The sequence below is a fragment of the Haliotis cracherodii genome, unplaced genomic scaffold (genome assembly GCF_022045235.1).
Source record: "Haliotis cracherodii isolate W230 unplaced genomic scaffold, xgHalCrac1.p SCAF_2, whole genome shotgun sequence".
NCBI classification, from domain to species: Eukaryota; Metazoa; Mollusca; class Gastropoda; order Lepetellida; family Haliotidae; genus Haliotis; species Haliotis cracherodii.
In genome coordinates this window covers 10,104,901-10,130,953 of record NW_027266275.1, presented here as the reverse complement: position 1 = coordinate 10,130,953, position 26,053 = coordinate 10,104,901, and the positions used below count along the sequence as shown (strand labels likewise).

General features: G+C 38.9%; 1 protein-coding gene across 5 annotated transcripts in view; it reads left to right on the top strand.

Annotated features, from left to right (window-relative positions):
• LOC139469752 (regulator of G-protein signaling 7-like) overlaps positions 1 to 25,401 on the top strand; it is a 110,068-nt gene extending 84,667 nt beyond the window's left edge. The window contains exons 11-17 of one of the 5 annotated variants that reach the window (XM_071252031.1): positions 3,114 to 3,317; positions 5,143 to 5,238; positions 6,311 to 6,439; positions 7,698 to 7,715; positions 16,306 to 16,470; positions 17,552 to 17,590; positions 19,186 to 25,401. In XM_071252031.1, coding sequence (XP_071108132.1) covers positions 3,114 to 3,317; positions 5,143 to 5,238; positions 6,311 to 6,439; positions 7,698 to 7,715; positions 16,306 to 16,470; positions 17,552 to 17,590; positions 19,186 to 19,390 — 856 coding nt within the window. In that variant the 3' untranslated portion in view covers positions 19,391 to 25,401. Of the gene's footprint in view, positions 1 to 3,113; positions 3,318 to 5,142; positions 5,239 to 6,310; positions 6,440 to 7,694; positions 7,716 to 16,305; positions 16,471 to 17,551; positions 17,591 to 19,185 lie in introns of all 5 variants that reach the window. The other 4 variants (XM_071252032.1, XM_071252030.1, XM_071252034.1 and 1 more) reach the window with 4 other exon arrangements.
• Positions 25,402 to 26,053: the final 652 nt, after the last annotated feature.

The window sequence follows — 26,053 nt, the reverse complement described above, 5'->3', positions numbered from 1 at the left end:
GATTTCAGATATTAGAATTTAGTGTTTGTTTGCAATCACTTGAATTCTAAATAAACCTATTTCAATCATATAGTGTTCGTATTCTGCACTAGTTCTAGATAGTTTCTGTTGTTTCTACTGAACTATCATGGATGTACCAAGACTTCGGGATGAAAATAGGCAGGAAAATCCTCGAAGGAAACGACCATCTGATTCTTCGGAGACGGTGAAACAACGAAATGAAAAAAGAAAACTATCATCGTCTACAAACGTTTCTGGGGGTATTCGTTTTTATGTGAGCGATGAAAATGAGAAATTGTCAGTCTTTTAACAAGTTAGATGCTGTTAAATTGACCATGGCTGAGAAAATTTCTGAAGTTTCCAATACTTCGGTTTTGTGTGAAGTGTTTGACTTTTATTTGAATCATCATGGACGGGGTGCTTTTGAACAGACCGAACCTTCTGAACGTGAATTGTTGATACCACCTTCTTATCAAATATCTTCGCGTGCAGACACCTCCGAGGAACTCTTCGTTGTTACTCAGTCAGCTCTACAGAATTTAACTGATCGGGTTCATTATCATGCAACTCAAGAGAACTGTTCGCACGCATTAAAACTGAATGAAATAAGCAGATTTGGACATGTCGGAAAAGTTTCCTTCGATTGTGGTCAACATTGTGTAAAATGGGACACGTCTAGTCATATTGAAGGGGGAAAGTTTCAAGCGAATACGCGTATTGTTCATGGCTTGTTGATGTCTGGGCTTCGTTTTGTACAATATGAAAGATTTTGTACACATGCTAACTTGGGAGTTTGTTCTGAGGCATTCGTCAGTTCGCTTTACGATCGTCATTGTGACATTGTTAGTGATATGGCTAAGGAATCGTGTGATGACGCGGCGAACGAGGCTGTGTGTATCACATTGTTGAAATCTATTGATCAGAAAGAAGATTATCAAGGCATTGACATTATGACAGATGCTCGTCATGGCTGGAGAAAAAATGCAGCTGAGAGCGACATTGTCGCTTTGAGTTGCGAGACCAAGAAATGTGTTCATGCCGAAGTAGTGACAAGAGAGGATGATCCGTGTAGCCAGCGACATGAAATGCATGGTATTCGAAAATTGTATGACCATCTTGATGACAATAATGTTGAAATACATGTTCACGCACATGACAGAAATGCTAGTGTGAACAAATATTTATCAGAACATCGTTTGGAAGTATGTAATGCAAATGATACTTGGCATGCCACTAAAGGAATCAGCAGGGAATTAAAATCTGTGTCACGGGGACCCGCGAAGTTTCATGGAGTGACGTGGCACGAGGAACTTTCGGACAAGTGTGCCTCCGTCAAAACACATTGCTACTGGTCAATGAAAACGTGTGACGGAAGCGAAAAAAAACTGCTTTCGTCCCTTGACAATATTATTGACCATTATCAGGGTGTTCATGATCGTTGTCATCCAGATTCCAGGTGCAGGCAAGACGAACATTATCTTCCGACGAAAACACTGTTGAAATCACCGAGTGCTGTTGATATTTTGAGAAATGCTATTCACAAACTCCAAATATATCGTTCACCACAGGATTACGTTTGGTGCCGTGACACACATTATGTTGAATGTTTTAATAACACTGCACTTATTTATCACGACAAACGTATTTCGTTCTCGTCCAGAGAATACAAGCGCAGGACGAATTTGTGTGTGTTAGACTGGAATGAAAACATAGATCGTGGACATTCCACAGTGACATTTTATGAAGATGTGCGCCATCACCGAAGACGAAATAGCAGGAAGGTTTTGAAACCAAAGACGTATGCGTTTGTTGAGAAGTCGTGGAATAGTTTGATGAATATGTATTACCGTTAATGGTGAGTGTAACATTGCACAAACTTACGTCCTTGTTGGCACGTGGGTGGGTGTTAACATATGTTTCCTCGTCATCCGTTTATGTATTTCGCTCTCGTCCAGAGATCTAGAACTATAATTTGTGTGTTGGACTGTGTTGGATAAATCGTGGACATTATGAAGATGTGACGACGACATGGAAGGTACGTTTTGAAACCAAAGATGGACGCGTTTGTCGAAAAGTCTTGGAATCGTTTGGTAAACATTTATAAATATTCCCATTAAAACTTACGTCCTTGTTGTCAAACGTCCCACGTGGGTGGGTGTTTACATGATCTCACCCGTTTACGCATTAACCAATGAAATCTATGTGTTTATGATGACGTCATATTGACCTGTCAGATCACTTGTATAAGCTCCGCCCACTAGAGTGCGGTAGTTACTACCGCAGATGGGGCTTTAAGGGGCTAAACCAAGAACTGGTCAGCTGAGACATGGTATCTCAGTGGGCTAGCACCATAAAAATGGTCCAGACTAGAACAAGCAGGAACAAACACGTGCATGCCAGAATTCTAGGGTCATTAGTCCAAACCCCAGTTCCATCCAGATTATCATTGTTAGTGAGGTGAGGTGAGGTGAGGTGAGGTGAGGTGAAATGGGGTTTAACGTCGCGTCTAGGATTATTGCACTTATATAGCGACGTGCATGCACGTGTATGTGTATGTGGCTGCTTGTACTAGTCCGGACTGATGCCGATTTATAGTGCTAGCACACTGAGATACCATGCCGCAGTTTAACATGAATACCCCACTCAGACACAGTATACTGACTCTGAGCCGACCAGTCCTTGTTTTAGCCCCTTAATGCCAAGCGCCAGACAGGGTAACAACAAGTACCATCTTTTAACGCGGCTGAGGATCGAACCCCGGACCTTCCGCTCTCCGGGTAGACGCTCTACCGTTACACCACGGAGGCGGTCGTTAATCTTAAAGTGGTAAACGTCTAAGACCTACATCACTTAGAGCTTTCCTCCCTCATCAACAAGGATCAAGCTCACATGCCACAAATTAACTAAAATATTGTTCAGAGTGGTCCCTCCCTCCCTCGCACGCCTGCTCACTTGCCCTATCACCCACCCATCCACTTAGAGTTATACATGTAACAGGGATACAGGGATACAAATTACCAAAATTATTAACAATTCTTTGTTGATGTTTTCTTCAGTATGGGAAGTTATTGAATGCATACATGGATCCTAAGAATCTTTCCAATATGTTTCAGCATCGAAAATCCGACCGAGCGTCGAGTGAAGAAGTGGGCATACAGTTTTCACGAGTTGCTGTCCGACTATGTGGGGAGGGAAGAGTTTGAGAAATTCCTCAAGAAGGAGTACAGCCACGAGAACATCCGCTTCTGGAAGGCCTGCGAAGACCTCAAGTTCTGTCCTCACTCCAAGGTCGCCGTCATGATAGACAGGATCTATGAGTAAGTGTTGCAGCTAGTTGAAGCTGATATATACATAAGCTTAGAGACGTATGCTGGTCTGTATTCACAGTATTTAACTCTGATTCTCGGCCACAAAATTCCTGGAATATTGCTATAAACAATGTAAAACTCGCTCACCCATCTTATTTCCCATTTAAGCCTTGAGTGAGTGAGTTTGATTTTATGCCGCTTTTCGCAATATTCGATCAATTTCATGGCGGGGGACAGCAGAAATGGGCTAATTTAAGCCTTGTTTACATGCACCTATTTACCCCCTGGGGTAATCTTACTGGCACCACCCTACCCTAGGGGGCAAATATAACGGCGGGTGTAAATTTTGTCATTTAAGTGCATTTACCCCTTGGTGTCAATTTTCCCCATGCCATGAGGTAGAACAGATTCTGTTACCCCTAAGGTTAGAGATACCTCAAAGGTAAATGTGTCATGTAGGCGCGATTCTGCAGTGTTTCTTCTGGGGCACCGGAACAGTATCATGTTCTTTTGTAATTAACAATTACAATTTTACAGTAAGTCGTAGAACATGTGCATGGTCTGGGTAATATTAACGTCATTAGTTGCAGCCTCCACTGGCGTACAGAAACCTGAGTGCTTCAACAAACACTCAGTCTATGTAATTCACACCCTTCATCAACAAGGACACTACCTTCCTTCAACTTGGTCAACTTGTGTTCATCTTGTTAGAGGGGCGGTCGGCAAGCCTAGTGGTTAAAGCTTTCGCTTGTCACGCCGAAGACCCGGGTTCGATTCCCGACATGGGTACAATGTGTGAAGCCCATTTCTGGTGTCCCCCGCTGTGATATTGCTGGAATATTGCTAAAAGCGGCGTAAAACCAAACACACTCACACTCACATTCATCTTGTTAGATGTCCTCATCTATTCTATTGTATTTATGTATCTCCAGGGCACGGGTGACCCAGTCATCCAAGGTGCAGCAATTTTTTGTGTGCATATCTTAAGCACACCAGAAACCTTTGAATGTGGGTTTGAATCCTGGTTCACCCTGACTATGTTACTTGGTTTTTCAGCACCATACCTGTGCTAGTGGGTTTCACCAATGTGGTAAATGTCTGAGACTTGCATCACTTTGGGCTTTCCTCCCACATTAAGCTGACATGACGTGATATAACTGGAATACTGTTAAAATTGGTGTTAGACTCACTCACTCACGTATATTTTCCTTCCCTTGAAACAACCAATGATATTAATGATTGCTGCAGTATAGGAAACTACCAAGACATGTACCTGCTGCTCTGAGTGCAATAGGGGGCACGGGTGGCCCAGTCGTCTAAGGCGCCGCGATTTTCTATGCAGAGTTGCATCCCTTGGGCACGCCAGAAACCTATGACTGTGGGTTCGAATCCCGATTATTGCCAGGTTTATCAGCACCAAACCTGTGCTCGTGGGTTTCACCAAAGTGGTAAATGTCTGAGACCTGCATCACTTGGGGCTTTCCTCCCTAATTAAGCTGACACACCGTGATTTAACTGGAATACTGTTTAAAGCGGCGTTAAACCAAACTCACTCACTTTGATTGCAATAAGCAAGACTATATCACATAATCCCACCTGTTACCTTGGAAATCTTCTTAGTTAAAAATCATTCAACCTACAAGTTTTCAGGGCCAGTAAAAAGTAATGGGGACAAGTTATTTATCAGTAGTCAGTGGTCCTTGAGTACAGTGGCCAAAATATCCAGCTTTCTCATGCTGCCTTCTTGAATTTCTTGAATCATGTACGAAACCTGTAAATACATTTTAGAATTCAATTTAGTATTCAATTGAACTAAAGATGTTTCTTCTTTCAGTGAATTCTTGAATCCTGGGTCAGCCCATGAGATCAATATAGATGGGAAGACCATGGAAATAGTCCAGCAGAACTTGAAGAAGGAGAAACCAGACAGGTAAGATACACTTGTATGTATGCTATTTAACGCTGCACACAGCAATATTCCACCCATGTAACGATGGTCTGTAAATATATGAGTCCGGACCAAACATTCCAATGATCATCAGCATCGACCTGTGCAATTAAGACAAGTTATCCTGACCTCCTGATGAGTGGCCTCTTACGACAATTGTAACCTGGATCTTTAATATGGTCTGCCAGTGTTAATGATCAGTTCTGCTAGCGGCCATTAGATTCATGGACACTCGGCATGGTCCTGGTGCTCAGGCACTGACTGCTGGAAGAACAAGCACCATGCAGGATGGTTTACTTTGTTTACACACAGATTTTATCCTTTGTTTGCCAACAGATTTTATCCTTTGTTTACTAACAGATTTTATCCTTTGTTTACAAACATATTTTATCCTTTGTTTACTAACAGATTTTATCCTTTGTTTGCAAACATATTTTATCCTTTGTTTACTAACAGATTTTTATCCTTTGTTTACAAACAGATTTTATCCTTTGTTTGCCAACAGATTTTATCCTTTGTTTACTAACATTTTATCCTTTGTTTACAAACAGATTTTATCCTTTGTTTGCAAATTTCCACACTGATAACAACCAGGAAAGGTTAATTTCAAATCTTTATAACCTTGTGGTAATTCTGGTCCTTTTCTCCCAATGACTTTCGTGTCGTGTCGTGTCGTGTCGTGTCGTGTCATACGAATCAGGGTGTCATAATGAACCTAGTGACTTTAATTGTAACCTGTGAGGATCCAACTTAGAATAGGTCTTCAGCAACCCATGCTTGTCGTAAGAGGCTACTAACGGGATCACTTGTTGATGTCATCGTATCAAATTGCTTGGATCAATGCTCATGATGTCAATCCCTGGTTTGTCTGGTCCAGACTCAATTATTTACAGACTGCTGTCATGTAGCTGGAATAATTCTGAGTGTGGCGTTAAACAATAAACAAAAAAAAACTTTAATGGTTTCAGGGCATGTATCATATAACACAATAGAGATAATATAAAACATTGGCTAATAAAGGGTGTTTTTATCGTCATATTTCTTAACATTGCAGGTTTACTTTTGAGGCTGCTCAGGAACATATCTTTCTGTTGATGAAGAAAGACAGCTATGCTCGCTTTCTTCGATCCGAACAATACAAGAGTCTATTGGCTAATGCACTGCAACCAGGGAACAAGAAAAAGTGAGTTATCTCCCCTTTGATTTGCTTGACCTGCCATCTTGGATTGTAACACAAGCCATCTTGGATTGCACATTGTATATTGAAATCTCAGTGACAGCTGTTTTTTTTATTAATACAATTAATACAGTTCAGTATTATGATGTTGAACAAGACAGATGTTTTATCTGCCTTCAGACTTTTTGTCATTGTTGACATTCAGATGATGGTTATGTGGGCACAACTGAAATCATGCTGCTGTCATTAATCAAATGTTTAATGTGAAAACAAATGCCTGTTATCTGAGTCCTGAAAAGATTTAGGTGAAACAAAGCTTTTACTGGATATTTTTGCTTTTCAAGTTTCAGTTACTTTTCTTTGTCTGTCTTTTCATCTCTGGGCAAATCGTTAGACAGAGAGATCATTGAGTGACAAAGCTGACATGATATACGTTGATGTATGATAGGAGAAGAGCTGGGCATTAAGTGGCTTTGTTTTCTAGTAGCCATGCTGGCTGGGATATGACCACACTGAAAGTTTCCAGGATAAAAATCTATATTTTGTGGTAATATTAGCCAGAGTGATGGGTGCACCTGTCCTAATGCAGTTTGTCCCTTGTTAGGACACCTGCTCAGCTTAAGTGATCCGCACATGATCAATAGTCTACCTGTATCATTAGTCCGGTTTGTTAGGATGGAGGGGTATGGGTGGGAGGGATATGTTAGGGTGGGGGGATGTGGGTGGGAGGGGTTTGTTAGGATGGAGGGGTATGGGTGGGAGGGATATGTTAGGGTGGGGGGATGTGGGTGGGAGGGGTTTGTTAGAATGGAGGGGTATGGGTGGGAGGGATATGTTAGGGTAGGGGGTTGTGGGAGGGAGGGGTTTGTTAGGGTGGAGGGGTATGGGTGGGAGGGATATGTTAGGGTGGGGGGATGTGGGTGGAAGGGTTGTGGGTGGGGGGATGGATATGTTTGGGTGGAGTTGATTTTTGTCCAACAAACTAGTACATTAATAGGACAATACAGCGTCTCCAATCAATTCATATATTCTTGGACTTTAATTGACTGTTTTAAGATATGTCCTAAAGATATTTTCAAATTGACTTCCAGTGTTGAATGTGCTGTAATGTGCTTCTTGCAGTGACAAAGTAACATTGTTTAGACATTGTTTAAGCAATGTTATACCTTTGTCATTGCGAGAACCACATTACAGACCTACACTCAGTATTTTCCTTGTTATTTCTGAATACATATTACAGTGTTGACTTAATCTGTTCAAGCAGGCTATTAAGCAGTAGCATGTGAGTAATCCAAGTTTCTCATCCCTGTGGTGGTGGTGGTGGCTGTAGTGGTGATTTTCATTGTTTTTCATCACATGACTCACTTCTAGACACTAGGATTGAAACACGGTTGGCTCTCTCCCTGGTTTTTGTGGAAATGTTTGTTTTTACAGACTAGAAACACTGCCCTATCTTGATTGCTTATTCAAGGAACTTTTGACTTGGTATGAAAGTAGATCAGAAACATTTTTCACAGTACTTCACAGCTTAGGAGAATATTTTACTGCATGATGTGGTTTTATCATGGTATTGGATTATAGGTGTCTCTAAATGTCATGCTTCCCTCATGATTTTTCACCATTCACATTCATATGCACCATGTACATTCACCATTCACTATTCATGTTCACATTTACATTCATATTCGCATTCATATTCAACAATTCACATTCAAGATTCATATTCAACATTCACCGTTCACATTCATATGCGCCATATGCGTTCACCATTCACTATTCATGTTCACATTTAACATTCATATTCACATTCATATTCAACATTTCACATTCAACATTCATATTCATCATTCAACATTCATATTCATATTCAACATTCAACAATTATATTCATATTCAACATTTACATTTAATGGTCACATTCTACATTCACATTCATATTCACATTTAACATTCACATTTATATTCAACATTCACACACACACGTGTGCATTCACATTGCGGTATAAGTGCAATAATCTTGAAGGCACCATTGAACACCAATTCACCATTCACTATTCATTCACATGATTTTAAACCTCATTGTGAGACCCACTCTCACATACGGCATTTTCTTGAGTATAGTGCCCTCTTTTTAACTGAATCACTGGTAGATTGGGAGAAAATGTGTGTACAGCTGATTTCTGTTTCTGGCTTAGCTTATGAGACAAATACACAAGGTAATTATATTCTCTGCACATAAAACAGAGATTATCTGAACAGGAAATGCAATTTAAATGGTAATTCAAAATGCCCCCATTTCACTACGACCACGAATATACTGAATCACTCCGAATGGGAAATTTTTCATGTTCGTAGATAAATCTCAATCATTTCTTCAAGTTCTTAAATGAATCTTATTTGATTCCCAGACATTTGGTTCATCGAATCGGCGAGAAAGTTTTTATTTGTCAAAACCATGGAATTGTCCCCGAATTGCAATTTCGTGGCTGTATTGTTATCCATTTGTAATTAATTCTTATGTTCCGTAACAGCTTCGTTATCAATTCTTTTGCATTCTTGGCTATTTTTAGCGATTCGTGTCTTCCAAAATTTCTTGTCCTCAACCGAAAAACATCCCAAAACAGTCACGAATGTCCCGAGTCAACTACGAATCATCTAAGAATTAAGTAAGAACAACATTCAGGATATTCGTAACTTCGGAATTCGGTGATTCTTACATTCGTGCATGATCGGTACATGAATCTTGTAATTCTTACATGTTTGTTAACCCATTCCTGGCATTCTTCATATATTTTTCAACCCGATTAGCCACAAAAGTTTGCATTTTTGGCCAAATCATCACAAATTTCGAAAGTTTCCGATTCGGTGTGATTAAGCTTGGGTTGGCACTATACTCAAGAAACTATGGTACTCACTTTGATGTAAGAGTCCACAAAATCTGAGAGATGTCCTGCAACACATCAAAGCATCGCTGTCTACTCTCTACGGATTGTTGTCCTCACAACAAACTATTTTTTATTTTTGCACGCTATTGCTTTTTTCCAAATGATATTCTTGAATGTAGTACATGAATCGTGTATTGTCCCCCATCAGTTCCTTTTCTTGGACATTGATCAACTGTTGTGTGAACTGTCCTGAACTTTGAAGAATTTCCTATCCTACATTTATTACATCGTTACAATGTCCTCAAATGGCTAATCTCATTTATCTCTATGAAAATCACTGTGATATCATTTGTATGCTCTAAAATTTATGAAAAAAACAAATCAGTGTTATTGTGTAAAATCATGGATACTAAAGTTATATGAGTGATAGAAACTAACAGTTTTAGCCCACTAGTCCTTACAATGATAACATGTAACACTACTCTTAAAAAGGGCAAATTTCTACTAGTCCTTATTATACCTTAACTTTTGGGCAGATTGGCAAGGACTATAGGACAAGTGCCAATGTCTAAGCTGTATATATTCATCATATGTTATGTCATTGCATTTCTCATTCATTGATAGGAATAGTAAGTTAACAGTAAAGTCTCCCTGGCAACAGTTGGTGAGAGGGAGCATACAGCTGGAGTGAGTGAGTGAGTGAGTGAGTTTGATTTTACGCCGCTTTTAGCAATATTCCAGCAATATCACGGCGGGGGACACCAGAAATGGGCTTCACACATTGTACCCATGTCGGGAATAGAACCCGGGTCCTAGGCGTGACGAGTGAACGCTTTAACCACAAGGCTACCCGACCGCCCCGCATACAGCAGGAACTCTCCATCATAGACTGGCAACAGTTGGTGAGAGAGAGAGCATACAGCTGGAGCTCCCATACTCCATCATAGACTGGTTTGTTCCTCCATCAGCCCATCGTCACCACTTCATGGGTTTGTTCCTCCGTCAATCCATCGTCAGTACTTCATGGTTTTTTTTCCTCCAACAGCTCATAATCAATACTTTATGAGTTTGTTCCTCCATCAATCCATCGTCACCACTTCATGGGTTTGTTCCTCCATCAGCCCATCGTCACTACTTCATGGGTTTGTTCCTCCGTCAATCCATCGTCAGTACTTCATGGTTTTTTTCCTCCAACAGCTCATAATCAATACTTTATGAGTTTGTTCCTCCATCAATCCATCGTCACCACTTCATGGGTTTGTTCCTCCATCAGCCCATTGTCACCACTTCATGGGTTTGTTCCTCCATCAGCCCATCGTCACTACTTCATGGGTTTGTTCCTCCATCAGCCCATCGTCACCACTTCATGGGTTTGTTCCTCCATCAGCCCATCGTCACCACTTCATGGGTTTGTTCCTCCGTCAATCCATCGTCAGTACTTCATGGTTTTTTTTTCCTCCCATCAGCTCATCGTCAATACTTTATGAGTTTGTTCCTCCATCAATCCATCGTCACTACTTCATGGGTTTGTTCCTCCATCAGCCCATCGTCACTACGAAAACCAGCATCATGGCATGGTACTCTTAACATTGCTCTTCTTCACATGAAATTAAGCTTTTTAACCCCACTGATTTCTCCGAAGCTTCAATTAGGGTTGGCATCTCTGCATATGTTTGGAAGACTGAAAGTGGTGAAACTATTCACGTCCATCCTGACAAGACCCAGCCTCTGTTGCCCGGTGGATGGAGCATCAGCCCGGGGAGCAAAAGGTTGCGTTTCGATCCCCTGCCCGCGTCATACCAAAAGTCGTTTAAGATTATTTTCATAGGCCTAGTTCTCGGGATGTAGGGGATAAGACAAGGACTGGTTGGCTCTGTTTTGGCATTTAATGTGTCTGAGTGAGTGAGTATTCATGTTAAACTGCGGGATGGTATCTCAGCGTGCTTGCACAATAAAACCAGCTTTAGTCTGGATTAGTTCAAGCAGCCAACCCCTCTCACACACTCACACTCACATACACACACATCACCTCCGTAGTCTAGTGGTAGAGCATCTGCCCGGAGAGATGAAGGTCCGGGGTTCAATCCCTGGCCGCGTCATACCAAAAGACGTTAAAAGATGGTACTTGTTACCCTGTCTGGCGCTTGGCACTAAGGGGCTAAAACAAGGACCGGTCAGCTCGGAGTCAGTATACTGTTGTTACCCATAGGCCTTGTGCTCGGTATTAAGGGACAAGACAAGGCCTGTTTGGGCTCCGTTTCAGTATTGAATGTGTCTGAGTTGGGTATTCATGTTAAATTGCAGCATGATATCGCAGTGTGCTTGCACAATATAACTGGCATTAGTCTGAACTAGTATAAGCATGCATACCCACACACAAGTGCATGCATGTCACTATATAAGTGCATTCATCTTGATGGGACATTAAACCTCACTTCACCGTCTTGACAAATCATGTGTGTTTGCGCTTCTGCTCCAGCATGGCACTATATTGTTGAGGCTTATATGGTAAGTGTTCATGTAAACAAGAATCTCCATGACATCAGGGGCCTGTTTGAGAGACTTGTGTAATCAATGAATACTATTTGCCTGTTATCGATGACATCTAGGCCAGTAAGTCTCTTGTTGAACTAGTGTTCATATATGGTCATGTTGTTAAACAGCTAGCATTAACTCTTAGAGATGTAGCTGTCGTCATGGGCTAAGGAAATAAAGGTGTGGTTTTGCGTTGCAGATGTAGGGATTGTGATGTGAGTTCTATAACAACAGGTGTACAGTTGAGGGAGGGTCTGTGAAGCCTAAGTAAAATGGTAAAAAGCTAGGCACCACCCCTCTTTATATTCATATACCCCAAACTTATGTTTGGAAAATACCTGCATTTTGATAAAGGTTACCATGGATACCTGCTGAAACGGTACAATAGCAGCGATAAAAAAACTAACAGTTGAAGTCCACTAGTCCTTAAATTGATAAAACATAGGAAAAAAAACTAAAAATGGCAAATTTCAACTTGTCCGTATGATACCTTAAATATTGGTCAGGTTGGCAAGGACTAAGGGACTGATATTCAACATTCATGACTGTCTCCAATGCCTAGTCGTGTCATACCGAAATATGTTAAAAGATGGTACTTTCTGTTACCCTGCACACACACGCACAGTCTCACACACACACACACACACACACACACACACACACACACACACACACACACACACACACACACACACAGTCTCACACACACACACACACACACACACACACACACACACACACACACACACACACACACACACACACACACACACACACACACACACACAGCAATAGCACTGGATGTTTCTGCAGATGGTTACAGGAAATGGGTAATTTCAGTTCGATTTATCTGGGCCTGCTTAGAGACTGATATTCCGCCCCAATTCTGGAGCAACTGTCTGTAAAAATTCCCTAATTGGAATAGAAAATAGTTTAAAAGAAAGTATGCACACATGTTTGATGGTGGCTAAAAGTGAAACAAAAACGTTTTAATTCAATGGCGATGGGTGTCAAGGGGATATTTAATGCATCATATCAATGAGTATCTGAGAACAGGTGTCAGCCTTGTACCATTTTGATAACATGGTAATATTTTGGTCCCATCCAATTTTCAAGACTTAGTGTATATCTTTCTTTTGCCTGTCAGTATAATTACAACTACTAGGATGGCTTTGTAGGGTGTCCTCCCAAAACGGCTACAGGGGTAACTGTGTATCCCATGATAACAGGACCAATCAAGAGAAAGAGCCTGCAGTGCAAATTTTACATTATTGCAATGTTAAAATTTTCAGAATTAGGAAATTAAGTACTTGCCATTGCCTGCTATTGGCACTTTGTTCAGAATCGTAGATAAATCTGTAATCAGTTATTCAAGTGTGGATCCAACATTTCAAAATGAGTGTCTCTTTGTAAAGATAATAAATATGTTAAGTCAGATCATTAATACAGGATTTTTTATGATGTCTATTTTCTATGGAAATATTTATGAAGCTGTGCCTAGCCTTGTTCCACTGTATTAATTAAAAAGGTTTTGTGAACCAGTTTTGTTCCTTATCAGTGCAACATTCACAAGGAAGTTATAGTGGCATTGAATTATGAAAGTGAAAGTACCAATACCCCCGTATTCAACGTAATAAGCGCCCAGGGCGCTCTCAAAATTAGGAATAGGGGGCTCTTATTAGAATATTATTTTGGTGAAAAAAGCAAAGGTTTAAGTCAAAGGATAAATTTCGTGGTTTATGCTGACAGCCTGAAATCTTTATATAGGATAGATATATTTTTCCAGAATTTAATTGCCCATAATTAAGGGTGCATATAACACACGAGTGCATATTATACGCGAATAAAAAAGTCTTGCGTACATTTATCAATTGGAAGGGGTGCTAATTGGGATTGTTCACTAGCCAATATATTAGCAAATGTTGCCGTGGGCGCTTTTTGAGCGGGGCGCTTATTACGTCGAATACGGTATTTGAAATGGCTTGTTTCCACTGCGATACTGAGGAAGTAGAACTGGGGATTGTGTTGTTGCATGATTTCTTAAAGTGCTGACAGGCAATATTTTCAGATGCTAGAAATCTCTTAAATATTGAGTATTTAATTGGCATTGGGGAGGACAACACAAGTGTTACGGATGTGAGAAATGAAGAGAAGACTTGATCATGTTGACAAAAAAACAATCAATAGTTTCAATTATAGGTTTCCATATGGACATTGATGTTCACAAATCTTGAATTTTTACAAAAATAGGAATGTGTGGATTTCCTAGAAAGGGAGTGAACATTGATTCACACTGAAGACGGCAATATGCATGTCAGTAAATCTGTCTGATCAGACAGACCCGTGTCTGCATAGGTCCGTCAGAATCCGTGGGAGAATAGGTCTTACCCATGCTTGCGATAAATATTGCTGAGTGAGGCGCTAAACAACAAACAAACAAACAAAACAGACAATGACACACAATCAACCACTGTTGACCATTCACTACTCATTCTATTCGACCCATGATCCAGGGTGGAATAGATCTTCAGCAACCCATGCTTGCCATAAAAGGCGACTTTGCTTGTTGTAAGAGGTGACTAACGGGATCGGGTGGTCAGGTTGATGACTTGGCTGATGCATGTCATCGATTCGAATTGGGTGGATCGATGCTCATGATGTCAGTCATTGGATTGTCTGGTCCAGACTCGATTATTTACAGACAGCCGTCATATAGCTGGAATATTGTTGAGTGTGGCGTAAAACATCAAGCAAACAAACAAACAAATATTGCTAAAAGCGGCGTAAAACCAAACTCACTCACTCACTCATCTTCAATGGTGTTTCAGTTTGCTTTTGTTTGTTGTTTAGCTATACTCAACAAGATTCTAGCCTTGTGACAGCCAGACAATCCAGTGATTGACATCATGAGCATTGATCTACACAATTGGGAGACGATGACATGCATTAACCAAGTCAGCAAGCCTGACCACCCGATTCTGTTAGTCGCCTCTTATGACAAGCATGGGTTGCTGATAGTGCTGGAACGAGTCCAAATTTACTACCTGAGTACCCACCACCCCATTACCCAACCCTACTGGGTACCCACTGTAGATATTTAGAGATAGGTACAAACTGTCTGATTTGGAAAAGTTTGACCGTATTTAGATACACGTGTAAAATGATTCGGCCATACATACTCTGAAGTTTATGCAACTGAAAGTTTTATCTTTATTCAAACATATACAATCAGAAGGAATGGGTGCGTTGTCGGAAAGAAATGGGAACATTGGTGATTAATAGTGTAAACATAGAGTTTTAAATTATTTTTGTCATTAAACAATATATCATGTCCCTAACCACACGTTCGGATAGTCCTGTGGGTACCCGGGTCCTACTCAGGACCCACCCGACCCGAGTACCCGAGTTACCCATCCCAGCTATCTTGTTGCTGAAGACCAACCTGGATCTTCATAGAGGCAGTGTAATCTTGACTCAAGTGGAGGATTAGCGCTCACAATATCAGTCACTAGTTTTCCTAGTCCAGAGTGGGCCGCATATTGGTTGCTTTGATTAACCTGCTTGTATAGCATGATACAAATTACGCTCAGACATGCTACATGTATTTTGAGGGCTTAAGCTACGAAGTTGTGAGATCTGTGTGCTTACTTTGAACAGTTCAATAAAATATTGGCCGTTGGCAAATATTATTCTTGGACAAGTTTTCAAATGTTCAGGAAGAACTTAAGTCTGTGAAAGTAACACTTGCATCAGCTTTTATACATTTACACTTATTTATAATGTTGTAATATGGAACATTGTGTTCTTTCCTTGTATCCATACAGTACAGATGTAATGGTCAGTATGTGAAGATATAAGAATCGAATACCTGCCTAACTATTATTGAACGTATCCATCACCAAGAAAATTTGTACAGTTGATGAACAGCAAAAATAGCCACATTCTTCTCAGACTTGCAGTTTTTGTTTATAAGATATTTGAAAGAAGGACGATACATTAAATATTAATAAAACTGTGTACAGTAAACTACAGTTATAACGAACACGCTTATAACGAACTGATGGATATAACGAACTTACTTTTTGGTCCCGACTACTTGCTGTAGTCATGCTGTATATGTACTTATAACGAACTACGGTTATAACGAACTAAAATTAGTAGTCCCTTTGAGTTCGTTATAACCGTAGTATACTGTACATCTATTCAGCTATACTATACAAGTGGTGCTCCAGGACGAATTTTCCTTCAACAAAATGTCATTGTACTATTGGCCTCATGGCCACATATATGAAATCAAATAAATCTATCTGCTTATGGTCAGTATCATTGCACAAAGCTTTGACCACGACTTGTGGCCGGTATCAATAAAAGTATTCAAGTCAACCTCAAGTTATTGCTCAGGATCTTTTTTTACCAGCCTTCTGGTGTCTAAGTATGACTTTTTGTATTCAGGTTCTTTAACTTTGGAAGTCGTAAAAAGACTCTGACTCCAAGTCCTCAGCCAAAGAGACGAAGCAGTGCTGGTAATGACTTCGCAGACGGAGCAGGCTCAGTGGCCCAGCACTCCTACAGCACCGGAAACCTCCGGGAGTTGGATGATAAGGCTGTCGTAATGAGGTGAGATACTGTTTCTTATTTAACTTGTTGTTATCGCTACACTTAGCAGTATTTAAAGCTGTGATGGCAGTCTGAAAATAATCGAGTCTGGACCAGACAATCCTGGTGTTGACATCTTGAGCATCAATCCACACATATGGGATACGATGACATGCATCAACCAAGTCAGTGAGCCTGACCACCCAATCCCGTTAGTCGCCTTTTACAGCAAACATGGGCTTGCTGAAGACCTATTCTACCCCGGATCTTCACGGGTCCAAATGACAATGACTGCCCAACTGACGATTGACTCATGTCACAATTGAGACAGCGATGACGTCATACCCATTCTTTTGACAATAGTATGTATTTGTGTTTAATTTGCACTGTTGGTAATTGAAATTCACTGTTCAGATCCGTATTACGTTTCATGTAAATATCGTCCAGTAGGTGAGGTTTCTAGTTATCTGAGGTCTGGATCAGCATGGTTCTACTATATTATTTGCCATAGTTGCCAGTTTGTGCAGTGAATCTAGACTATATGAGTCTGTGGAATGTGTCCATGAAAACTTACATTCTTGCATTGATGTCTTGATTAAGATTTTTTCAATATAAATTGAGAGGAAGTCTTCCTCGCCACTCAGGTTTTGTATAATTAATAGAAGGTGACGTTTCTTGCCTCAGTTAATGTAGAAATGCATGTCATGAATGTTCATTGAAGTCATGGCTCAGAATCAGTTGCATTAGCGTGACTTCAGCAAAAGAGTTTCAAAAGTGAAAAACAATAAAATTCTATAGACAGTCGTGAATAGATTGAGCAAGATCATGAATTGATACAAAGATTATCACAAATGGCAGCCTGTGCAAAAACAAATCAATGTTTGACTTAAGTTACGAAACATTTTAACAAATGAAACTGATGCAACTATAGAAAATATGTATCAACCATAATATGGTATAGGTCAGAGAAATCACTCTAAAGTGATGGTCCCCAAAATGTATTCCCCTTACCCCAAAAGAGGCTCAGTGATTCTACTTCCGCAAACAACAGATTCTCCATTACATGATGTAAGGATTTATCCATTACCCATTCCTTTTGCAGGAGAGAACAGAATTCTTCAGATTCCAGTCTTTCAAGGTGGTAAGTGCAATTAAGTAGATTTAGTTCGAAGGATTCATTTGGCATTGGCATGACATTGTCAGAACACTTCAGGAATGCATTTGTATTGTATTAATTATGTATTGATCACATATTTTATGTTTGAAAAGCATGAATGTATGCATGGTCGATAAATAATGCATCTTCACACCTCTGTATTGCTTAATTGTATGCAGTGTTTGAAATTAATGCTGAAAGTCAGGGTCCTTGTCATCTTCTCGAGGCAAGGGCGAGCACTACCCTTTTTATCAAACTCTTGTTTCCACCATTGCCACATTAAGCCTGTGCTAAATATGATTGGTGAGTGAGTGGAATTTATGCTGCTTTTAGTAATATCCCAGCAATATCACAGTAGGGGACAGCAGAAATGGGCTTCACATATTGTACACATGTTGGGAATCGAACCCGGGTCTTCGGCGTGACAAGCGAACACTTTAACCACTAGGCTACACGACCGCCCATAAATATGATTGGATTATCGCACATATTGATAGTCCAATCAGAGAACATTTCACAAGATCAACATCCACGACTGGTACACCTTCGTATGAAAGTGATATACAGCTGCCTGTCTTTGTTGACACGAGTTTGTCTGTTTCATCTTTTAAACCCAACAACGATTGCCTGTGTTTTTGTGTCAGGAATGAAATCGCTAATGTTTTCTTTATCTGATTGAAAAGGTCGTCAACTATGGTAGTAGCCATCTTTGTGAAGCTATACGAGATAAGAACATCGATCTTATTGGATATCTCGTTTTAATTACAAGCGGCACAACTCGTGATCTATGCAAGGTGGCACCAGGGTCAAACCAAGGAAAGTGGCCTTGATGTGGCAGGGGCAGAAACTAGGCTTTGATATAGGCTAGTGGACACACTTGCCTCGAGAGAATGAACCCTAGCTTAAAAGTTAAAACTGAATGAGTCCACCTGATGGATGTATACAACTCAAAAGAACTTAAGGACTAGCCAATTCTTTCATTTTACTATTAGGTCTTTGAAAGGCATTTAGAAGTGATACACATCAGGAAGATAATTTATGAATGTCAACTTCTTTATTATAAGGAACACAACGTTTCGGAGTATATGCTTACTCCTTCATCAGGTGCATGAAGGAGTAAGCATACACTCCGGAACCTTGTGTTCCTCCTAATAAAGAAGTTGACATCCATAAATTCTCTTCCTCATTTTACTATTGTTAATCTGTAATGGCATGACGCATTATCTGTAGTAATAGGAAAGAATCGTGTGGTCCTTAACTTCTTTTGAGTAGTATACCAAGTCAGTAACTGAAAGGACTCCATTATTTCTAACACTGGTATGCATGTAGTTTCAATTTTACCCCATCAAATTATTTCTTATAAATACACACCTTTATGCTAGTTTTCATTATCACACCAACTTTTTAGAAATTCATATTTACCTAGATCACTAGCAAATTTTGATAGAATTATTTGTTCTCTTATGTTGCTCATCACTGAATATGATTAAAGAAAGCTTGCCCCTGTACTGCTCATTGATTTGTCCCAGCATGCTGTTTCTTTGGTTTCTTGATTGGTTGACATAATTGTGATGTTTTAGGTATATTTCCAGTGAGACGTCCCCGACAAGGAAGTCCGAAATAGGTTTGTTGGACAGCCCACGACGGAGCAAGCAGTTGGAAGTGCCAAAACACCTCTCTCTTCACATGAGCGGCGAGAGATCGAGGGGGGAGCCCTCATCCTGTCTGGCGATTACCGTCCCTAGCAAGACAAACATTGTGGCCCCATGGGAGGGCCCGCAATAGACACATGTAGCCCTGCTGTGTCGACCCTTGCAGTCAAAGCATTCAGCATGTCAAGGTCAAGGTCAAGGTTATTAGAAGATCTGTATACGTCATAACTATTTCAGAAAAAACATCTTTATTGAAAGATTTCTGATGCTATATCTTATTATTACTAGGATCCTAGACATAATATGTGACTAGATTGTGGTTGAATGTATGAGTCCTAGAAGACAGGTATCTTGTCTTGTGATGTATGGGACTATCACCAATACATCATCAAAGGATTAAAATGAGATGGTGGTTAAGGCTTTTGTCAAAAGATGTTAGCAGGCAGATGAGCTGTTTCTGGGCAGGAGGACACTATGAATGTTCGAAGACCAACTGTTAATTATCAGTATGGGCAATGGCAGGAATATACTTAAAAGTTGAAGATACTTGTGTAACTTGCTGAGTGCGTAGTGAGGTGGTGTTCCAGGGTCTGTGCTTGCACAGAGGTTTTGTAGCACTGATAAAGCTGTTAAAGTACAGTAGCTGTCGCACTACAAACATTTTATGGATGTGTCCCTGGATGGGAAGTTAATTGACAGGATTTCAAGGTTGAATGATGCTCATAAAGGCAGGATAACAGTATTGAATCTTTTGAAATAGTCAGATAACCATTTCGATATATATTGGCAAAGAAGGAATGTCTTGTGAAACATTACAATTTCATAGGTACGATGACTTTTAAGAAATATGCATTTGGATCAGGCCACATGGTGACTTCAAATGTAAGTCTGTTTCTGTTTTATGTCAGCATGAGGGCTGTGAAGTTTCAGGAGTGTTAATTAAACAACGTGACATTTTTTTTTTCAACTTGAATTTATTTCCTTCATGTCACTTTCCATTTGCTATCATGCGTTACATAGATGGGTGACTGAGACACCGCTGCTGCTCTGACTGAAAGGGTTAAAGCTAGTTCCTCTAGCTCCACAAGGGTTAGAATGGTGATAACATCTTCCCCAGGCAAGGGAGTTTACTGACTTTGAAAGTCCACTTTCCACCCTTGCCGAACTAGGCTTGAACTCCTTGGCTTGATCGTAGCGCCACCAGTGGTTATTATGTCCCTTTTAAGCCTCTTCTATGGACCAATCAGATTCTACCTCTCGTATCACTTGCATTGGTTTCAAACAAAACAGCGGCGCCCAGTCAAGACAATCTGATTGATAATCAAGATCTATATTGTGATAAAACAGGTCTTACATCGCGAAGTGCACCAAATCAAGTGAGCACCTTGATTAAAAACATGAAAAGTTGCCGGTGCACATGCTTTGCAAATCCTGCAATTGACCGAAATCTGCACGACAGTTTACCAACCGGATTTTGATTTCGGTGTGCGATTTTGATTGGACTATGCATAGACTCGTTAGTTAAGCCAAATTGTAACTCCATAATTCCTGCCTAGTTCGACGAGGGTGGAAACTGGACTTTTATAGTCAGTTAACTCCCTTGCCTTGGGAAGATGGGTGATAAGGACGATACCAGTGTGTTCGATACATTATGAAACGAGTAGAAGTAGTCGACTCATCAATAAATTTGTTAATGCAAAATATTGTCTTTCAGACTATGTCCATGTTAATATCATTGAAGACGATGTGCAATTGCTATTTTGTACACTGAAATATTTCCATTTTGTAAACTTGTCCGCAAGTGATTTTATCTTAAATTGAATCCATTTAACTAAATTCCTTCAGGCGTGTATCCCTGCCCTATTTTGTCAAATCAAGAACTCTCACAACTGATACATGACCTACTGATGAATCTGACCATAGCGAGAGCTTGTTTAGTAGCGATTGTTATTGTTATTATGTATTAATTATCACCATTATATCAATTTTTGCATATTATACTTGTACATAATCACTGACTAGAGCATATTCTTTGTCTAAGCATTCCTGTTTCTGCGTGCAGAATTCCAATATTTCTTTGAGGAATGGGGATTGTATGAGTACAATCTGTTGTTGGCTTAGTCTGCTTCTGTTAACGTTGATCATGAAAGGGACTGCTTGGTCCCGAGTTTAACCAGGACGAGTATGGTTGTCACCAGTTGTCATTACAGTAGCATATCAAGAGTAGTAGCCAGCTGTGGACATTCACGTCATTTTCTGCATTTGTGCAATAGGTTTTAGAAAAGTATTTTTTTATCTTTATTCTAGTATAGCAAGTTAGTGTGTGAATGAGATTATTTGTTCTATAGACATATCTTAGTGCACTGATTTTAGTTTTTAACTTTTGAGGATCATTTTTGAATGATGATATTTTCCCAACCAGCAAAAGGTTGAATCAGTTTATATTATGCTACTGTTTTAAACTTGCCCCCTCCAAAACATGACATATGTATTAGGGGAAGAAACAATCACAAAGTAAGAGTTATGTCAAATGAGGACATCTGCTTCGGTTAGTGAGTATTGTTTTGTGCCTCTTTTAGCAATATTACAGCAATATCATGGCGTGGACACCAGAAATGGGCTTTAAACATTGTACCCATGTTGGGAATCGAACTCGGGCCTTCGGCGTGACGAGCAAAAGCTTTAACCACAAAGCTACCCGACTCTGCTTCTATTACCTGTCCTACCAATATCAGTGTGAAAATTCACATGGTAAAAAGTGCTTATCTTTTGTTTGATTTGTTATTCTAAAATTGTTATTATTTGAATTATCTTTTTAAAAACGAAACACAATAATAAAAGATATTGCTCTATAAACTTGATGATGGAATTAATCTCAGGTGGATGACTATATGATGGTGACCAAGAGAAGCAGATGTTCAGTTACTATGGAGCTTTTCTGAAATGCCTGACAAGTAATATTTTAGACAAATCCGACATTGGTGTATACTAGGGGTGACTATTCGTCTGGAAATCACTATTGCGATAACTATTGATATTGAAAGAAACTATTGCAATAACTATTGATATTGCAGGCGACTATTGCAATAAATATCGATAGTTTTCAGTGTATCATTTTAGATGGATTTTAGAGTTGAATTAAATCTTGGAACTGAAGTTTCCTTTGAATGTGATAGCCATAACAACAAATAAAAAGTAAAGTTTGAGATATGACTGATTTGTTTTTTCTTTACACTAATAATTTAAGAAAAAGAAACTTCATGTGTAAATTACTACCACTCATGATCAAAAGAAAAACAAATGTGTAATGCATTGCTTGTATTTTATTCATAATACAATCGAAACTATCGATTTTCCTAACTGAAATCAATACTATTGATTGAAAACTGATTTAACAATTGATTGATTGACTGACTTTAAGTGCTTCCTAATAGCAATATATCAATATTTCTATTTATCGTGACACCCCTAGAGTATACCTGTCACTATAGTGTTGAACCTTGTCAATGATTTAATTCCACCTTAGCAGATATAAACCCTACAACTTGTAAGATAAAAGGTACCCGAAAGACACATGTGTAATAACCTTTACAGACTTGTGAAAAATATTCAGTGTCCGAGTCTTTATTTTGCGATGAGCAATAAGTACCGATGTGCAAAACTTAAAAACAGGAAATCTTAAAATCTATCTTTTTAAAACATATGCATTGTAGTCATATAACCACCATAGATATTCTGTACATCATGGGGGGCACGGGTGTCACAGTCGTCTAAGGCGCCACGATTCGCTGTGCAGAGTCCCCTGAACACGCAAGAAACCTGTGATTGTGAGTTCATATCCCGGTTCACCCCGATTATGTTTCTAGGTTTGTCAGCACCATACCCGTGCTCGTGGGTTTCACAGAAGTGGTAAACGTCTGAGTCCTGCATCACTTCCGGCTTTCCTCCCATATTAAGCTGCCACGCCGTGATATAACTGGAATAATGTTAAAACCCAACTCACTCACTCACTGTACATCATGTGTAAAAAAAAGAAGCATAATAATTCATCGTAATATTTCTTATGAACATATCAGATGCTCGTTTTCCGTTACTTTGAGAGCAGGAGGAAATTACAGAAAATATTTGCACACTCGTTTCGGTTGATACAGGGTATTCCAGGAACCGAATGCATGACCTATTTATGAAAGTATGTACTCAAAGAACAAGGAACATTCCTTAAATGATGGCATTCGATTCCATGTCTTCAAATAATATTGTTACTGTTCTTGTAACATATCAACACTAGTTCATATCTAGTGCTCAAATAATCAAATATGTTGAATCTCGGATGTTGAATAATATATTTCATGTTATTGGTAGAAAGAACAAACTTGTCATCAGACAGATCTCTTTGACTATCGTACCTACTAACTATTAGCATTTGTCACAAATATAAAGTGGATTTTTTAAAATTTTTCATTGAAAACATGAGAGTAAGTCAATTATTATAAAGCAATAAATGTGTGTAATCATATCAAAATGTCTCAATTTTACTGTGGATTCATTAAACTATTGATATACTTTGCTATAGAACTCGTTTAAAAAATGCTGTAAAGATAGTTCATTATTAAAAATATGCTAGGAGATGCATGCTCAATTATGAATATGTTTGAATTTGAATAAAATCAGATATATGTTATTATAGTTGATAATCAAACACTGACATGACATATCGTGATGGATAGAAGATCAGGGGAGGCTACTCTAGCGAGGTCTCAATACAACCAACGAAACTAGCAGACACCTGTGACAGTTATTTGTAGCTTCCTAACAAGAGCAACTGACTAACCATAAACACATGCTTATGATAAACTGGGAATCGTAAAATGGACCCTGCATTTAGCAGAGATTTCTTATTATTATGGAAATGGTTTTATCACTTTTATTTATGTTATTTTCAGATTTAAGTTTGGAAGGCAAGGGGTACTTTTCATAATTTATATTTATTGAGGGGTTCTTGGATTTTAACACTGTAGAAGTAAATGTCAATGTAACCACCCATTCTAACACTGTTACAGCTTGAGATGATCCATGTTAAACTGTCTGTTAACATTTCATTCATAGATAGTATAGTTATTCATAGATACATGTGTTCAATTGATTATCCATTGACAGAAGTTGTAATATGCATTTAAAGATAAAGTGTAAACTTTGATAAATAATCCAATGAAGGATTTTTGCTGTATAAAAATAAACGTTAAGAACGCCATTGAAAGATCTGGACTTATAACCATTAATAGACGTTGGAATTATCCATTAAAATAGGTAGACTCACCATTGATAAATGTTGAACATCTCTAAAAGATAATGTGTATACTGTGATAAATAATACAAGGAAAATCTTTGCTACCTGACAATACATGTTATCAACATCACTGATATATGTTGAAAATATAAAAAATGTTAAAACTATCTATATACATGTTGATCTCTTTAAAGACCTGGACCGGTAGACCAGTAGACCAATAGTCTTAAAACATTCATTATTCATAGCTTTTGCATGTAGCCTTGATAGATGCTAGGACTATCAATTCATGCTCTGTCTATATTCCCATGTCGCCTATACTCCTGTGATCGTAGTGCTAATGTTACTCAGATGATAGATCCCTTGTTTAGGCCACAGTCACCTGGCCCTGCAATTGTACAGAATTGTATTGACATGTACAACTAGAAGCTTTATTACTGGTTCCTAGGTTGTTAGTACTGAGTGCCAAAATGTCCACGTTTTCTGTTTTAGACCTGTGCAATATCAAGATTGCAAGGGTGTCTGTGTCAGCCTGACTATATCGTTATTTGTTGAAACATCCTTGTTATTCCTGTGAATGAAAACTGTTACATTTTCACATGTGTTTGTAGTGGTATTTCCATTTTCAGTTAAACATTCAATGTCATATTTGTTAGATTTGATACATATACCACTAAAAATATGTTAAGGATCACCTGATTCTTTCACATTTCTATAGTTACAGATTAACTGTTATATGCAATAATCAAGTGATCCTTAATTCTTGTTGAGAAGTATATGAATTAGTTGGTAGATGTTGATAAATCAGCACAATGATGTTGCTTATAGTTTATCATGTATTTCTTTGAGTAGAAAATTAGTTACAAACTCAAAACGATTCCTCAGAATGTCAAGAATAAATACGACTCTGAAGATCTGAATAAAAATGTCCCTCTGTATTTTGAAATCTGAATTACCTTCCTCTAGGCAGGTGGTTCATGTTAGTTTCATGGTTTTATGGTTTCATACTAGGATGTATACGATAGAAAAGCTTTACATTGATAAAGATGTATATTTATTCTGTATTATTGTGTGGTGATATTCAATAATGATCAATTGATGATAATCACTATATATGTCAATTCACTTTTAGAATCAGTGTGTAAGAATTGATAGAATTAACTTACTAAGACATGGTAGAATTGTTTTATTCATGAATGGTAATTATTGTTGATTACCGGTAATTGTTCAGCTTTCTCACTCTTAACATATGCTGTGTTTGTGTATATTTGAAGCATTTTAGTTTGTAATTTCTTCTGTGGTTAATGAAGAAAGTTGTTCATTTTGTTCTTGTATTTCCTGTTCTGATAGAAACAATTATTTTTTCCCATAGTATCTGGTTCAACTGTTCAGTCAGTTGACTTACTTTCACATTTAAGGCTATGGCTAATCTAATGTTGTTGCCATGATAACCGTGATTACTCGCACTATAACAGGGGGTGTATCATCACATTCACATTGGGAATAATC